Genomic DNA, 19068 nt, shown 5'->3' with positions numbered 1-19068 from the left:
TGTTTCAATGAAATGAGACCCATGTGTACAGTACATCTAAGGTAGCTACTACTACTGTCAAGTTATACTCGCATTTTGCAGAGCCTCAATAGATCTGCTGGTACTGAAGAGTCTCTGAACAAATATCAGAGCACTGGCACAAAGTAAAAGAATACAAATGAAAGTGGTTAAAAAAAAAAAAAAGAAAATTTTTGTTTGCAGTTAATTTTTTTTAATGCATCAAGTAGAATGAAATAGACTCCTTTGTGAGAATATTGTCTTATTTATAAAGACACACATTCCAGTATCTTTCTCTTCCAAAGGCAGAAAACATGGAACACTTTTTTCTAATATTCTTCAAGTTTTTTTCCAACATAAAAAGATACATATTTTGGAATGTAGACTAAAAGATGTACAATAGAGAACATAGGCTGTTTTCTGTCCCATGCAATTACCAGATGTTTGTCATGGTAACCCCCAAAAAGCATTCTTAGGAGGCTGGAGAGCATGCCAGCTGGCCATGTAAAGCCTGCAATATCCAAAATAATTTGGATCACCACCTGTTGCTACTTAAAAAAAAAAATATAATAAAAAAAACAAAGCCTGAAAGAAGACAAAATAATAAGCTACAATCACACACATAGTATCTACTATTAATTATAGCATTTTTTGCCCACTTTTTTTTCCATTGCTGTGATACCTGTGGGTATCTGGAGTTAATAGACTGCATAACAAAATTTCTACTTAATTCTGTGGAAAGTTTAATTGGAATCAGTTTGGTTTTTTTAAACATGTTTTTAGAGCAGGATTTTGAGGGGTTGGGGAAGTAGTTAAACTTGTAATGGAACATATATCCTGATATAATGGAAAAGTTGAACAAGAAAACAATTAAGAAAATAGTATCCAGGATGCTGGGTATTACTGTGGCTGTACTAGCACAAGGAAAAGGGCACTGTCCTATGACTGGGACATTGCTTTATATTGCTGTGGTGTAGCAGAGAAAAGATCAGTCGAAGCCTTGGGACCCTTTTAGTTCTTATGTATCTATTTATATGTGAAGTATTTGAGTTATTGGTCACAAATAGAGAGGAGTCAAATTCTTTGGAAAGGAAGTTTTTTGCATTATTTTATTAAGAGACTCATCTGTGAAGAAGACCCCATTGAGGAAATTATCTTTTACAGGCTCTGACAATGAGATCATAAACACTTAGAAGTAGTCCTGATGACCAGTGCTCTCCTTAAGGAAGAATGGTGAACCTGAAGATACCTTCAGGAGGGACAGTGGATATGAATTTTATTTATTTTTCTCATGAGGAAATTTCTTTCATGTGATGCTGATGTATCTTAGAAGTATAAGATTAAAAAGAATTTTTTTTCCTCAAATTCTCTATCAAAAGGCACTCAGAAGGGAAAAAAAAATCTCCCTGAAATTTGCAAACAGTGCAACTGGGACTCGAGGCTAAATTGCAGGACAATTTTACTCTACACAATGAGTAATGTTTGGTGGAAGCCTAACTGAGGAGGAAAATACTGTGGAGACTGAGGTATTCTCCTTTGCTGTCAATAGGAAGCTCTAACAGAGGCAGGTTATTCAATAGGCCAAATGTGGCTATTGGTTACTAAAAGTCTCTGAAGATTCATGCAAAAAAACTGAAGTTTAAAAATATTTTTACATCTCAGTCAAAATAATTGGCTCTCTTCATACGTTGCTTCTCTTGAACTGTATTGTTCTCTTAAATGGGATTATTTTAGCAGTTTTAGGATAGAACTCATCTGAGGTGAAGTGTCTGGTTACTGTATCGCCAAAATGTCTGTTAATATCAGTAGTTTTGTTATACAGAATACAGTAAAGTTCAGAGTTAGGCTCTATAAAATATTGTCTTTTCATGCATTCAAAAGTGTCTCTTTTATGCATTAATAAGTGATAGCAATTAGATCAGTCATGTTTTTGTTTAAGTATGTCTGTTTCACCTGGGTGAATGAAACCAGCTTGGCATTTAGTGCATTCTTACACATACATGCGTGTCTGCAACAGAACAACATGGTATAAAAATTTAAAGCTTTCTGCACATGGGTTCAGTTGACTGAATTTACACAGCTCCTGTGATTTCACTGGCCAGGAAAAAGTGTATATCACAGGAGCTGGCAGGAGATTTTACTATTTCAAATTTGTTCCTGGACCTAGCATACATTAAAAAAAAAGAAAAAAGAGTATATGACAGCTGCGTTATGGGGAAGTATGTGAATTTGTTTTGTAAGAAGGGTAGGTAGACAGCATTCATAATAAAGGCAAAATAAGAATATAGGTTATTATAAGTCTGTTTTACAATAATACCTCAAAGGTATAGATGTAAACTTCTGAAATGAGGCATACATATGTAAATGACAGCTCTGAATGGTGTTGAAACTTGTATTAAAATGTCTTTCAATACTGAGGAAACTCTAAATTATATTTTTTTAACATTAGTTTTGTGGTGACTGCAAACATGTCATGGTTCTTTACAACCATGTGGTGCTTTTTAGGTGGATATTAATCTCCATCTCATTAAAAACATTATTATTTTTAAATGGCTCAAGTGTGCTCAGCTATTTAAAACTTACTCTACAATGCTTCTTGCAATATTAACATGAAAAGTAGGAAATTAATTCCTTGCATTAATTTTAAATCCATTCCTTCCTTTAGACTGTATTAACACAGGTAAGAAATTATCAACAGTTATAGGACAGAGAGAGCAATTTCTCACTTTGGAATGTTGTTTGGATATTGTCTTGGTTTACCATATACAATAAATTAGTGTATGGAGTAGAAATGTAAATAGGCAACAGGATTTAAGTATTCAGATTTGGGTGTGAGAAAAGCAAGCAATAATTATTTATGTTATGATTCCACATACTGCATCTTGACTTGATAGAAATAACTTGAGGAAGATTTATAAATCTTCATGGAGCAGACTTTCACAACACCTTCCCCTTAGATGCCAAGTATCACAGCTCCTCATTCCTAATTATTAATGATGTTTCTATCCCTGTAAACTAAACAAGGCCAAAGCATGGGTTTGGTCACTGTCCTGGGGCAGTTTTTTCTGTTCATTTTATTTTTAGTCATTAATTTTCAAAATTTTCAGTTTTGACAAAATGCTACTGCAGAGATATTTAAAACTTAATTTGTGGATTTGCCTTAGTGAATTTTCAGATTAAGAGAAACAGATGAGACTTCAGCAGGATTTCATGAAAATGGCAGTAAAAGAGGTAATTTTTAGTTGGTGTTAATAGCATTGAAATTTCTCTGTGTAGGTGTGAGCGTCGTTTTGAAGGGCACAGTAGCCGCTGCTATCCATGTGGAATTGCAGTGTCTCCCTGTGGACGCTTCATAGCCAGTGGATCAGATGACAAATATGTAAGTAATGTTTTTGCTTATTTTCTTCCTAAACTATAGGAACTACTCATATTGTACAAAAAAGAGTCTTTGCAAGCATGTTTCTAGGATTCATCTAAATGTGCATTATTTGGGTCTATAATACTTTCATATAGTGCATTCACATGTAGCAGTTACATATGATTCATGATTATTTTGGCTGAAAAATCCCAGAGCAGCTAAATTTTAGTGCTCAAAGTAATTGTTAAAAGCTTGTTTCTATGGACTTCCATAATATTTGACTCTGAATTGTCATGTGCCATCAAAGATGAGGAGAATGGTGTTCCCTGTAGCACAGCTTTATGTGTTGTGTACGTATCCGACCATGAGGAACTCTGTAGCAAATACACATTAATTTACTTAGGCTCCCAAATACGGGGTGATGAACCTTTCATTATGGCTCTCTTATGAACCAATCAGCTGAATAAAATAATTCCAGTCGTTCAACTGGAATTAGAACTTTCCACACCCTTTGTGTGTGTGTTTTCTCCCCACACAGGTTCTCTTCTGTATCAATGGCAACCATATTTAAATTATTTAGAAATTAATCCTGACTACACGTGTATTCCTACCTTTTTGAGTTTCCACCTAAATTAATTCAGTAATGCCTGCATTGTTAGCAAATGTTTTCTTGCTGTTTGTGAAGAGATGGATGATTGCTAACTTGTAATAGGCCTTTGAAACTGGACTGGGGTTGGGTTTATTGCAAATGCATCCTTTCAAAACAGCTGGGTAGGAAAGCTGTTTAAATTTATTTTAGGTATTACTAGGTTAGTCATCAGAACATGACACAGAGTTTCTGGTCAACTTCAAATTCAGAACAAAGGGAATTTACTCTTGTGGCTAGTTTTGAAATACTGGCTCAAAACATGTGAAGGTTAGAGATTTTATTGGCAGATTGCTGGAGGTTTGGCAATAGGTATTGTGTTCTTGACATTTACATGTTAAACATATTTTTCAAGTTTCTGGTAAATAGCATTTCAAAATGTAGATTGCAATACACAAGAAGGGCTTTTTACTTTGTCTGTGAAAAAGTGCATCTAATATTCATCTCAGGTCATGATTTATATGATATACTAATATATATTTGAGGTTATTAATTAAAGTTGCTTTTGAGTTGTATAAAAAGAGGTGCAATCACAAGACCGTTTGTCTTCTCTTTTGCATTAAAGTATTTGTTTGTAATTAGTGCTGATACAAGAAAAGAAAGACAGCATGATTTTGTCCTTACTCCAAATTCTTGGCACATGGTGGGTCATCAGAGGAAGCTGAATAGCTGGCATGCATCCTGCTCCAGTTGGCATGTGGTCCCTGGCGGGCACAGTGCCAGTCAATACTTTTTAGTGTGGCTCTTAGGTTGGAATTTTGCATAATTTATGTCCTATGTCTGTAGAGAACTTTCATTGTTCTTCTTGTCCCCTCAGGAAAACTGAGTCAAATTTTAGACTCTTGCTTATACTGTACTGTTAGGACAAAGTGCAGTTTTGGGGCATTTTTTAGGAGCCTTCCCTTTGAAATGTTGAGACTGGATATACTTTTGTGCTTCCTTTTTAAACAGAAAATTGAATGTGGTACTGAGTAGTCCATTCATATTTTTCAACTAATAACATCCTGACAGATGGCTTAATGTGCATCTGGGAGAGTTTTAATAGTACCAAGAAGTCACATATTTCTGAAGATTGTATGAATGAATGTCTACTGGAATAAGCTGCATAAAATCAGTAGTGTAGATACAAAGCATTATCTTCAAAAAGAGCATTCTGGGAATAAGTTATGAAACTTCAACTGAGAAGCAACTGCATCTTCAGTCATCTTGGAGTTTACTTTATCAAGTGCGATTCTTGCACTCTGTGGTTAACAAATGTGATTGATTTAAAAGCCAAAAGAGGCATAATTGGAATATACTTGAGAGGTGTTGACCTTAAACTGCCTTTTGTATTTCACAATATCTGAAGTATTTGACAGAGAGGAATATGTTGTCTACATTGATTAGTAGCAAAATCACATTCCTACAGGGTATAGAAACAGCAAACCAAAATACATTATTGTAAAAAATAGAGGTGAAAATTCTGTTTGTTTTTTCTCTATTTAGAGGGTGTATGACCTGTTTTGTATAAACCTGTTTTTATAAAAAAAAGAACTAATTTTCTTTCTGTGCCATGTAGTTTTATTTAGCAGTTTTAATTTATGTCTAATTAGGCACTTAATTTTTGTCTTTGGAGGCCTCAGGGCTCTCTCAATAAATTCCAAGTTTCCAGAAATGAAGTAGGGAATGCAGGAATAAATAATTGTCTTTTTAATTGTTTTCAGACTCATTCTTGCTGGCTCTCTTTGAACTGTAGACTCTAAGAGGCACATTTTGACGCTAGTGCTGAAATTGGATTTTCTAACATAAAACTCTCTGTCCATGCCAAATCTCAAAGCCTGTGTTCATAGTTCACATGGATTGACCCATATCACAAACCCACAAGTTTTTCAGCATAGCAGGTTGCTACATGAGTAACAAAAATACATGGGTAGTGTATGACGTTCTCTTCCATTTTATTTACACTTTTCAACAAAATCTGGGATTTTTCTCACAACAGTGTCTTTGAAACACATTCAAAATCCAAGATTAAATTTATGCTTTCCAACTGTGAAGACACCAAATCTTGAGCGAGTAGTCCAGAGGGGAGCATCATTGAAAGGAGTAGAAGGACACAAGGTAAAGCAATTTGATGCTTATAGGTGACATCAGTCTGATAACCAGTTGTGAATCCCTGAATATTAACCTTCATGCAAAATTGGTTTCAGAGTAAATTCTCATTTTGCAAGTGATGCTGGAAAGTGATGCTGGTCAGGGGACATGTCCAAAGAGTTCTGCGAATCTGTGAGAGGTGGCTGGATGCAAACCCAGATCTGATATTGTTTGCACACTCAGTTACTTTCAAATGCAAGATTCTGCATCAGGCATAATACAAACTGTAGAATTTGTTTATAGTTGGCACCTTAGTTTTAAGTAGCTAAAGAGATATTCCAAATAAATATCAGTGCTGCTGAGCAATATACTCTAATGTTTTACTACCAGAAAAATACATTTTGAGGTTGAGCTGCCAGCACTCTTTTGTTCTGTACATCTGCTCCTCTTGCACTGCACTGCTTCCTAATGTAATCATTGCCATAGAAGATTATGATATATTTCTTGACCCCCATAAATATATTATTAGTCACATTAGTCTTGCTATGGCTCAGTTCTGATTTATAAAGTGGTGATTAGCAATGGTATCTTTCTTCTCTCCTCTTGTCTTTAAAAGAAGAGTTTAGATGAGGCCTATCTCATTTTGTTATTGTTGTGATCAGATGCTCTGATCTTATTTATATGAAATACTTCCATCCTTGTGTGCTGTGGTGTGATAAACTTTAAAATTGCATCTGATTAGGTTTAAAACTTGCATAAAATGATCTAGAGATCAAAGAAGAAACACCCCAGGAAGCCCCAAATGTGAATGATAAATATGTGGTTGATTGTTCTCCCTTTAAGAGCCCAGTTCACTAGAACTTTTTAGGTACTAATAATGGTAGGTAAAAGACTACATATGAGTGAGTTAGCAAAGATATTATGATATAGGTGTGTGTAAAGGGAAGAGATAGGACTAGTTAATAGTTTAGAATGCTTTGTTTCATATCTCTTGGGAGTGTATCTTGGAGGCATCACTGAGGTTTAAATTAGGTATCTTTGATATACGATAAAGTATGCTTTAATACTTTATTTGGAGAAAATAGATGGCTATTTTCTTTACTGGAAAATTACTTTTAGAAATGTATGATATATATATACTGTTGCATAATATTTGTTGTCTTGGTCTACACTTCATTCCAGAGGGCTTGCAGAACAGAATGTATTATATGAAGTAGTGGTAGCAACTATCTGAAGTATTTTAGTTTTCAGTGTGATTGGTATTCCAATTATATATTGCTCAGGTTTTATCTTATGTGTCCATACTGTTTAACTAAGATAGGCTTTAACAGGAAACATCTGGAGAAAACAGCATTAGTAATGTTTACTGTGGAAAAGGCAGAACTGACATTGCTTGGCAGAACAAAATCCATAGCAGAGAATGAATGACAGACTCTGACAGCCTCTCTGCCAGCTATTGATGGAGAAAATCTACCCCTTTCCAAAGAAAAACACAGTTTGTTTTTACTCTTGAACCTGAGTTTCTTGGATTCTTTAGCAGCATGGTTGGCTGTTAGGCCACTTATCCTAGGAGTGAACAGATGAGTGTTGCCTTCTTAATCATACAGTCATGACTTTGGGTATGCTGTTGCTTCACTGTCTCTTTGGGTATATCTTTGAAGATGACTGAAAATCTTGGCCTTGGTAGATTATTTTATGAACCACGGAGTTATAGGAATATGAGCACATTAATTGTTCTCATGTGCTTTTTGATTAGTTCAGGCTATTGCTTATCTAGGCCACTACATTTCAGACCTGACCACCACAAAACCAGTTTGGCAGGTGAGAGCGGTAGAGGATTTTCAGCTGGGTATAGATGTATTGTTATTTAATTACTGTGGGAGACAGAGGAGTAGAAACTCCTGCAATTAAAGGAGGCTTTGATTTACAACCCTGGAAGAGACTAGGTCTGGCTTAATTGACAGAGATTTGTGGACTTTAAGCAAAAGGATTACAATCTTGTGTTCCTATCATTATAAGTAAAATTGTACACTGGGTGTTTTGGTGAAGGGTTTTAAAATATAATATAGTTATAGTTATATAAAATATAATATAGTGATTTTATATAGTTTAAGTTAAGAATGTAGATGGTATAAGAGAGACAACTGTGTGTACGTGACATGAGAAGTTATTGGTCAAGACATAGCTGCATTGCAGTGAGAAGTGCCACAGGTGATAGGTCATTAATCTAAAACAAAGTGTCGTTTTAAGTATCTATTGGATTAGAAAGTTATAAATTACGATGTAACCCTAAATCTTGGGACTAGTCGCCATTACTCGGATGTGTTGTGAAATCTCACGCCTCGACTGATGCGTTTGTTATTTTAAACAATAAATTCGTGTAGTTGCATAGTCCCATCCCTTAAAGTTATTTTCCTCCGACACATGAAAGCGCGAGAAACGGACAAATTACTACAGAACACCTTTTTTTAAATCAAACTGAATTTTGTGAGTCTGTAATTTGTTCCTGTGTTAACACTGAATTTTGGTAATGTTTTTGAGAGGTAGGGGGAAGCATGAGAAATTAGCCTTTTTGCTAAAGAAAGCTAACATAAAAAATACCCTGTGTTCAACTGTAGGCAAAAAAGGAAGTCGAAATAGATATGAATACCCAATGTTCATTTTAGAATGCATACAGTGGAATCACACTTTTAGCAGTGAGGTGATAAAAGTGGATATATATAGTTTTATATCCACAGGGCTTGTGTTTTCAATATGTGTACCTCTTGGTTTCAATTCTTGACAGTAGCTGAATTTTAGGTATCATTGGTACATCTGGTACAAAAATCTGATTAAAGGTCCTTTGCAGCATCTGCATGTTTCAGTACTTCAGTCAAACAGTCAACACCACCACACAAAAAGGAAATGTAATTATTGGTATAGTTGATAGCAGCAGTCAGCAAAGAGCCAAAGTGGGTGTGATAAAACCATTCTGCTTCATAGTGAGAGATGAGGTAAATTTTCTTAGAATAAAATCTTCAACTAATAATTCTGTACCCTGACAACACTATGTGTGTTATAAAAGTAAAGGCAACCTAAATTCAGTTGTGTGTGCTGCTACATAAATTTCATATGAAGACAACTGAAAACAATCACATACATGAGGCCTTGAAATTAGGCAATGAAATAGAAACTGAATTGGCAAAAACTACAATTTGGAAGCTTCATAGAAATGTGGTTTAGAGAGGGAAATCTGAGATATGGTTTATGTAATCTTTTTTAGTGAGGAAAATTCAAATGTGTTAGCTGTAACTGCCAGAAGACTGATACATTTGAAAAATACCCCCTGCATCTTGAAAGATGACTGATTTGTATAATATTAACTATTTTAATAATAAAGAACATTATAAACATTTACTGTCACTCATTTTTTAGTTATGTCAAAGGAAATCATATGGAAACTGGGATCTTATAGTAGTGGGAAGTTTCCCGTGGCTACCAGAAAGACAGCCTCTATAAGTGTCATTAAAAGGGAAAGGGACTCTCAGAGGGTGTACTGTACTCAACATTTTGGTGCCAGGCTTGATTAGACTTTCCATGCTACCATGTGGTAAGTGTTTAAGATATCTTGGGACTGAAGAACATTAATCAGTGCTTAGGATACTTGTGAAATCTGTTTTATTATGTGTGGATTTGGCACTGATACCTATAGTTAAGGTAGTCTAACACTTTCCACTATAATTCTGTTTTCAGTTGCTTGTAAGTGAGAACATTTTGGGCTGGAACTTTCCATGCTCGGTGTCTGCTTCAGGTTAATTGTTATTTTTCTTTAGCATAAGTAGTTCAGGAGCTTTTTCAGCTTGAGGTTGAGGAAGGAATACATGGTTCTATGGGATATGTGTCCCAGTATAAATAGGGAATGATGGAGTGCAGGTCAAACACTTACATCATGTACTGAGGGATTATGCATCAAGTTTGATGGCACTGATGCGTTATTAATAACTGGAGATATAGTTTATAAAAACATGTTAGATTTTTTATTTATTTTTCTATCAGGGGGCTTTAACATTTCTATCTTCTGTAGCTCATTTGACTTATTAGGAAAAATAGTCACAGAAAAGTGATGACATTGGCCTATCCATGCAAAACATGTGAAGAAAACATCTCTATTTGTGTAAGACCAAATTAGGTATCTTAGATATCAATGTCTTTTTGTTTGTTTGTTAGTTGTGTTCTTTTCCTGTGATCTGTTTGTAAAATGCACGCTTCAGCTTAAAGCCACAGCAGCAACAAAATCAGTTTCCTTGAAACTGGTGTTGCTTTTCTGATCTCTGTGCAAAAGCTGAAAACAAGGAGAATCCTTCTGTTATTCTTCAAGTGTTTATGATTTGCTTCCCCCTCTTTCCTATCTCAAGACGAGTGTAAGGAGTTTGACACAAATCTATATGGCCATGGGTTAGACTAGGGGGCAATGGGAACAGATGAGAACAAGTTTCCTTTGGAGTGTGAGAAAACAGAGGAAAGAATTTACAGTGAAACTCTGCAGATAAAGTGTCAAATTATCTAGCACACTCTGTCTACCAATTCAGTAGAATTAAATAATTTTCCATTTGGATACAAATTCCTCCACTCAAGGAAGGGCCTTCACCCTTATTCCCTGTCTCTTGGTACAAATCTAGAGAAGAAAGCAGAAGCTTATGTGTACTTGTAAGGTGTTACACTGTCACACTCTGGTTTACTGAAACCTGACTACTCCAAATTTTCTTCAAATATCAAGTGAAAGGAAATACTAGTAAGTATGTGGTTATGGGTCCAGGAAACTTCTTTGGAAGCTATTGGTACAGGTAAATTATTTTTACTTTTGGCTGACCCTCAGCAACAAATGGAAAGGAAATACCAATATCTACTGGATCAGTATTTTTATTAGACAAAATTGGTCTTAATATAAAAAAAGGGGATTGACTTTGGCTAAAGTCTAAGACATTATATGCACATATGCATTTTGGGCATTGCTGAGTGCTTCCTAGACTGTTTTGTTTTCTTTTTCATTACATTTGGTTTACTGAAAATCTGTTCTTCCTCTGTCATTGATTTCAAAGTTTCAAGCTTTTTTTAAAATTCTTCTGTGGCTAGTGTTATGGTATCATTTACAATTCAGTTACTGTTCTTTTATTTTTTTTCTAAAATGATCTAGTAAGTATAGAATAGAAAAACCATTTGGATGCCATCAGAAAATACAGCAAAACTAAAATGATGGCTGACTATAGTGGAAGAATGTTTATACTGGAGTTATTCCTCTTCTTATGAGTGTTAGTTCTCTTAAAATACAATTCTCTTTGGGGTTTATGTTTTGTTTTGAAACTTTTGAAGTTAAAAATAAATGTACTTTCAATATTTAACTTTTATTCTCAGAATTTAGACTTTCACTGGCTAGTTTAAATATTTGTGGCTAGAGCTACTGAAACAGAAGCTGGTTTTATACACTTTTATATGATGATGTTTTTCTTTTAATCAGATTTTATTGTGTTAAATGTCATAATTACTCAAAAAATTACTATTAGTTTTCCTTAAATCAGTTATTGGAAGCGGAGCTGCCACAATGTAATAAACTATGTAGCTGGAGTCTCTGCCCGTTTTTCTGTTGAAGTTGAACCATAACACCTAAATATTTAAGATTTATGGGACTAGAAATACAGATTCAGAAAGATGTTTAGCAGTGGTTCCACTAGGATAGATTTTTAAGAGTGAAGTGCAATGGGCAGGTTGTGTTCCCAGCAACGTTCTGTGTGTTTTGTCTAGCAGCTGTTCAATATGAACATACTCTTTGTAGTAAAGGTCAGAGGAAAGGGCTTTCTCATGTCTGGTCTTTCCCATGTCTTCCAGTGCTTCAGTGGTTAGCTACAGGTGGGCTTCTACCAGTAGCTGCTTGTCATTACTTCCTCTGATCCACTGAATCTTGTTATATAGTGTGACAATTTGGTAAAGTGCTGTATCCCAGCCCAATCTCTAACTCAGGTCTAAGAATCAATTTTTGAAAGGTGGGAGGTAAGGGTTTGAATACTTTTTAGGCTGAGAAGTGTGACTACAGCACCAAATACACATTTGCTAGATTATAATGAAGCTGCATGGCTGCTTCACAGCATTTTTTTGAAAGAAAGGTATGAGATAAATGATTGATTTAGAAACTGTGTGGAAGAGCATAAATTACTAGAATACCTGGGTTTAACAAACTTTGGATTCTTGTTCAAAAAAAATAATGAACTATTATCACGTCTATTTTACAGAGTGGAACGGGGACATAAAGATTAAGCCAAAAATGAACATAGTCCTTCCCAAATTAAACTGAGAACCTGGAATGGAAAATTAATTTTTATTGGATAATTTTGGCAAAGTTCTGTAAGCCACTAGATTCCGATGGAAAAATTTCAGCTTCCCTAACCATGTCTCTCTGTGATATATTCTCTTGGTTAAAAAATGGAGCATGTTTCTTTGTGAATCAGAACATTTTGTGCTTTTGATTCTTGCTGTCATTGACTTTGCCTCTTCTTTGTTCCTCCTTCCATTAAAGGGAAGGAGAGTAGGTTTGGAGAAGTGAGAGGAAAGCAACCTGTTTTATTAGATCCTCATGTGCCAGTTAAGCAGAGTCCAGATGACTTATTGTGTGTATCAAACACATGCATTTTGATTTCATTATCTACAGTAGAGTTCTATTCTGTTTAAGTTCTTATTTCTAACAAAGTTCTGTAATATATTAAAAACCACAACATATTTGTCCTGTTTTGGTCATTCCCACAGTTCCAAAGGGGATAGATATTTTCAATAGCTATGAGTAATAGGATTTGATTTTATGATGCAAATACTTTAAACTGTCATGACATTACTGAATATTTTGATACTGTTGAACCATTTTGACAAGATGTCCTTGGGATTTCAGAGGGCCCTTTGGTAAGAATGACTTCTCCCTGTTTTCACATATACTCTTTCTTTAGTTAGATGTGTAGGAGCACCCCTGGAAAGCACAGTGCAGCTTGTAATACTTTGTGCTCACCTCTCACTCAGTGTACTCCTTTCCTTTCTGGAGTTTCCCTGGAATATGGACTTCTGCAGCATTTTATCTCTCATTTTCTTGACACTTGCATGTTCCAATTAATTGTGTGAGCACGACCGCTGTAGTTTGTTCTGGAACTGTGGTTGTGGTGCTGAAGTACAACCTGACTGCAGTCTCTACACCTGATCCTTGCTGAAGTACAAAGGTAATTTCCAGCACACTGTTCATGGAAGGAAGACCTGTTGAAAGTCTGGACAATAGGATTGTGCAATATAGAGTGTGACAAAGCTTGGTAGGAAGGAGAGAGCACAATATTACAGGTACTGAGATATCACACAAATGTCACCATCTGATAATTTTGGTACTAGTTGAGTCGGGGTATGATAGCATCAGAATGAAGAATGGAAAGCCACTGCAGAGGGAGGAGAATGGATGAATGTGGATGTGGTTACACTTTGTAAAATAAGGGAAGGATACTATTGTGTTAGAACTCTGAAACCTTCTCTGTTTAAGCCTAATAGCTTGGCAATATTGTAATCTGTTTAGGATGTGAAGTAAATAACCAATAGTGCCTCTTAATTCTTTTATGTCGATAAAACAACTAGAGGTATTTACAAGAAGCTCTTTTCCCTTTTCTGTATGGTAACAGCAAAAAACTTGTGCTGTCCTGTGTATAGACTGATTTTACTAATACATGGTCTTGTACTTTTCTTTAGAGGAAATAATTTCATATCTACAGATACATCAGAATGCTTTCCTTTGTGTCATATCACTTTTATCTTGTTTGGGCTCCACTTACTGTTCTTTTCTGCTGTGAGATGATCGTGTCCCAAGTGGTGAAAGTCACAGTAGCGATGTTATGGCCATATATTTTAAAACAAGCAAATGAAAATTGCTGCTTTTAAAGCATTAGCAATGACTACTCATTATTATTACAGGTTTCCTAAATTATTTTAGAAGAGGGTTTCCTGAGATATTTTAGAATAGGGAGAAAGGTCTTACTTTTTAAAGAAGGATTTTTAATTAACAAGCATTTGCTTTTAGGAAGGAGACAATGATTTTAGCACATTGCCAAAGACTCTGCTACTTTCTCAGTATGGCAGTATCTGTGTGTAATGCTACAAAAATCCAGAGTTTAAAAATGGATACCTACATTTCTGTCTGTTTTCAGGTATTCCATTTATGCCAGTAGATGGTTTCAATTCCATATCTAGGACTGCGTCTGGGATATGAGAGGTTTATAAACTTGCTGCAATTAAGTAGATTTACATTTAGCTTCTTTTTTTTGACTCCCAGTGAATAAGGCCATGAATGGAATATTTGACACTGAGAATAATCCAATGATTTTTCAGTGCTGGTTAGGACTAGACAATCTTTGGTGTTGCATGCTAAGATTTGTTTTCCGAGTGGAGCATTAAACTTATTTCAGGACTGGAATTGGTCCATGAATATTTTCATAAATTGGGAAGACTGTCAGTTGAGTCCACACGTTTTTGGGACACATACCTTGTAGCTATTTGCTGTCTGATAGGGGAAGTTCAGCTGCCTTGAGTCTGAATGACTAAACTTATTTTAGGCCACTATCAGCAAAAAACTTAAGTCACAGTGTAATACACTTCTGTAACAGAGTCTCTACACAGTTTGGTTTGGTTTAGTTTATGTCAGATTGTGTTCTAAATTCCATGTTCATTAATGTCAGAGATTTAGTAAAGATGGCAGAACTTTAATTTTTTTAATTGAAACTTTAGAGTTTGGATTATCATCTTTGACTATTTTTTGCAGGCTTTACAATCTGTTCTATCTTTTGAGATACAAATTTTATTTATAATATACCAAATAAGACTACATACTATGTGTCTGTTTTAATATGCCTTGCCTATGCATAGTCTATCCTACAAATAGTTATTATTTTACTATATAAGGAATAGTCTAAAACAATCCCGTGTGTCTGCACGTGACTCTCACAAGTGTTTATGGTGTGGAAAATCTATACTACAGGATTTATTTCAAAACCTTTTTTTTTAAAATGTAAAATAATGCTGATTTAATATCACAGTAATTCCATTTTCATAGTATCAGTATGGCTATGACTTTCACTGAATTTTGGGATGGTTTCCTGATGCAGTTTTTTTGTTATTTGAGGCTGTACCAGTAAAATTTTAATTTTCTCTTAGGAAAACACTTTTCCCTTTTTCTTTTGAGAAAAAAAGGCAGGCAATATACTTTTTCTTATTGATGATACCTGCAGCACTTGTAATATTATTGAATTGTTGTTGAATTCTATGCTGTTCAATTAAAAATTTCAAAGACCTGTGTAGAAACTGAAAAAATTTACCTTAACATTGGAGTGATCAAATTTAGAAATGTATTAGATTCCACTTAAAAGAAAGGATTTAAATTCCAAAGAAAACAATTTAAAATATATTTTTAAAGGGTAATTTTTTTACCTGCTTCTTGAAGTACACCTAATATGTAGTTATTTATGGGGAAAAGAGTGCATTATTCTTTCTAAATACTTTAAAAAAAATTTGAGTTAATTTAAGCATTGTCTAAATTATCCCAAATGATAGAAATCAAATCTAAGACATTGATGACTTTTATATTTGTTTAGCTATGATTAAAATTTTCTAACTTCTCTGTAGGCTGAAAATTTAATGTTCTATGCTATATCTTAATGCTTCTAGAATGTGATTATTTTTCTTATAGTGAAAATATCAACTCACTGTTTTTTAGGCTTACATATATGAAATGCGTTCAAGCACTTTTTTACATAAACTGGGGAGACACACAGAATCTGTCATCAATGTCAGTTTTAGTCCCTCATCTCCACAGGTAAGCCATTGCTTTTTTCCTCTTTATAATTAAAACATGTAAAATAACTATAATTTTATAATTTTAAAGCTACAAAATTACAAAAAAACACCCTCTCTGTGGTCTTCTCTTTATTCTGTAGTCTGCTCTTTTATTTACATGCCAATATGCTGTGCATCTGTAGGGCTATTCATCTACTTCCCACTGTAGTGAGGTTATTGTGCCAATTATAAACTCATGCAAAATTCCACATGCTGCAGAGACAAATGCCCTGATTAAGGGCCTGAAAAGAAGAATTCTGGCCTGGGAACTCATATGAACCTGTACCTGTTGAATGTTGGGAAAAGGAACATACATGTCGAATTACCAGAATAGACTGTTAATTCAGGGAATGTAAGGGAGAAATAAGTAGGGGCAGGGAAATGACAAGGGCCTCAGGCTTGCTGTCATTATTCAAAGGCCTGAAAGGTTTAAAAAGCAACATTATTTTAAGTTTGCTGTCTCAGAATAAATACTGAAATATCTTTATCACAATATTTTGAAAAACTGTTACTGTTGTGCTTTGAGCCTTTTTGATATCTATAGGTAAAAAGTACTCCGAAGGAGTTAGGCATTATGCAGTTACAGTTTCTATTATTTTAGTGAACATTATACTATGCTAACAGCATTCTATTTCAATGTAATGGTTTAATTACAGTGAAGCAATATATACGAAGAAGTTTGTTTTCTAAGTTTTATTTTGACACCCAAGCTTCCCTGCAGCTATTTTATCATGTGAGTTCTTTGTATACTGGTTTTAATCCTAAAGATGTACCTTTGTTTTCATGTTGAATTTGCATTGAAGCCTTATACTTTCCACTTTTTTCCTTACTCTAAAGACACAACAATGGTCACAATATCTATTTAAGTAAGAGTGCACAGTAGCTTCTACCTCTTCACCACTGGCTATACTTGTTACTATTAATATTTATGGAGTAAATAGAATCTTTTACTTGTAGGAATATTGGTGCATTTACAGATCTCCTTCCATTTGTAAATAAAGATGCTAGCACTTCTGTGATTTTAGAATTTCTGGAAGTTTTATTCCTTATGTATATATTTCTTGAACTGAGAAATAATTGATTGCTGTCTTATGGTGAATATTATGTGTTTCTGGTCTTTGGATTCAGCAATGTTATATTCAACCAAATGGTATGGTTTCTTAAATGTTGCAGCCAAATTAAGAGCAATGCAAGGTTTAGCACTGAACACACTTGTGCAAAAAAGATATTATATACTATAAGAATGGAGCTGACTTTAATCTTGCAGCATCCTGATCTATGGTCCAGCTGTTGGAATGCATTTTGGTGGAAAATGTCTGATTAGAGTTTAACTGTTAAAGGTCTAGAAGTTCAATTGTAGTAATACTATGAATCAAGACTTGGAAATAACCAAGTTCAGGAAAATCAGTTATTGATCAAGGGGGCAGAATCTATAAATGGTGTAAAATAAATTTTGGCTGTGGCTCCGAGCCAGACAGGTACGAGACAGTGCCTTGGGGCACAAACCCTTCAATAGTGAATTTTATGAAACATGACACAGTCAATTAAGTATTACGGTTAAGAGCCTAATCTGAAGCTCAAGAGCCAGAAACCCTTTTCTTGAAGAGCTCTTTCCTGAGAAACAAAGTCTGTGGACTTGAACCAGCTGATGAATCTCCCCACAGATATGGTTCTGGGGAAAGATTTTGATGTTATCAGGAGCACATTAAAAAGCAAGGAACGTGTAAAACTGCTGCTTTGAAGGATTACAAATGAAATGTAAATTTAATTAACCAAGTAATTCTGCATAATAAGCACTTCAAAATGCTTTCTAAGTAAGCATTTTTGGGGGAGTTAGAGAACCAAAAAAACCAACTCGAACCAAAAAAACCTACCTGGGCTTTCCAACACAGAGTTTAGCAAGATGTTACATTCCAAGGCACTAGGAGAAGCTGCTAAACAATGCAATGATAAGCTTGTAGAGTAGAAAAGAAGAAAACCACAAATAAATCAGAAAAAGAATAATCTCATACCTTGAAAGAAAGACTGTATATTAGGCAGTCAGAGTTTCCAGTACTGGAAGATTTTTGTACCTATTGTTACCACTGGTTAGGGATTTAAAATTGGCTCTATTCTTGTTTCGTCCAATGTTTGAATGAATATAATTGAGATTTATTTTGGGTTCTGAACAGCCACTGAACAGCATAAAGCCCCATTGCATTCAATGGAAAACACTGTCAGGGGAAAGAGAAATGGGTGAAAAAAGAAAGTGGCTGATGAGTGAAGTTCAGACATTATAGCTAAGCTTTCTGCTGTGGAAACATCCAGCCAAAAGTGAGGTGTTCTGTCAGCGCTCCAGTTCAGTTGTTGCTTGCCCAGCACCTGTCCATGAGGTAGCTTATTCCAACCATTCTTATAACTCTCCCTTGCATAAGTGTTCTTCCAGAAAAGAGGGGAAAACCCTGGGTGGATATAATATTATTATAGGGGGCATTGTTTTTATCATATGGTAATCTGCAATGATTTATAAAATGATTGCTATGAAAGCTGGAGAAGGAGAATAAGTTAGAGCCTTTGCAGTTATCTTAATTTTCAAGATGATTTCTCCGTTTTAGCTCCTTATTGTCACTTCCTGGTTTTCACTCATTGTTCATAACTTATATAGGGATAAATATTTATCTTACCAAAATCGTTAATAACATTTCAATCTATTTTAGGGAATATAAATTAAGGGTTATTATACTGTTTAACTATAATAACTGCAGTTACTAACTATAACACATTTGAGTCAGTCTAAAAGTTAAAAAAGGTGAGAGTCTTATCTTCCAAATACGGGAACAATAGATAATTTCTGAAATGTTTTTGAAGCAGGATAAGAGCAAATGGGGACACTATTGTCATCTGCTGTTTTTTGTGAAGTTGAGTATTGGTATATGCTGTGATGGAAGTTTTTTTTTCCTGGCAGAATCATGACTTGGAAATCGGTGTGCATTGCTACCACCCTATTGATACACTGAGAGGTAGTTTCATGCTTTTGGTGAGCTCAGGCTGCACTTGCAGTTGGTCAGCTTGCCTGGCTGAGAACCTTCTGATGCAGACTATGATTAAAATTGAGTGACAAATCAGAGATGATCAAGAA

General features: G+C 34.9%; 1 protein-coding gene across 1 annotated transcript in view; it reads left to right on the top strand.

Moving 5' to 3' along the window:
- Positions 1-16228, top strand: part of WDR27 (WD repeat domain 27) — a 53029-nt gene extending 36801 nt beyond the window's left edge. The window contains exons 21-23 of the mRNA XM_069008383.1: positions 3274-3376; positions 15832-15930; positions 16094-16228. Of these exons, the coding sequence (XP_068864484.1) occupies positions 3274-3376; positions 15832-15930; positions 16094-16228 (337 nt within the window). The remainder of the gene's footprint in view (positions 1-3273; positions 3377-15831; positions 15931-16093) is intronic.
- The last annotated feature ends 2840 nt before the right edge of the window (positions 16229-19068 follow it).

Source organism: Aphelocoma coerulescens, chromosome 3 (assembly GCF_041296385.1).
Source record: "Aphelocoma coerulescens isolate FSJ_1873_10779 chromosome 3, UR_Acoe_1.0, whole genome shotgun sequence".
In the NCBI taxonomy this organism is placed as follows: domain Eukaryota; kingdom Metazoa; phylum Chordata; class Aves; order Passeriformes; family Corvidae; genus Aphelocoma; species Aphelocoma coerulescens.
This window is presented reverse-complemented; position numbering and strand designations above follow the sequence as displayed.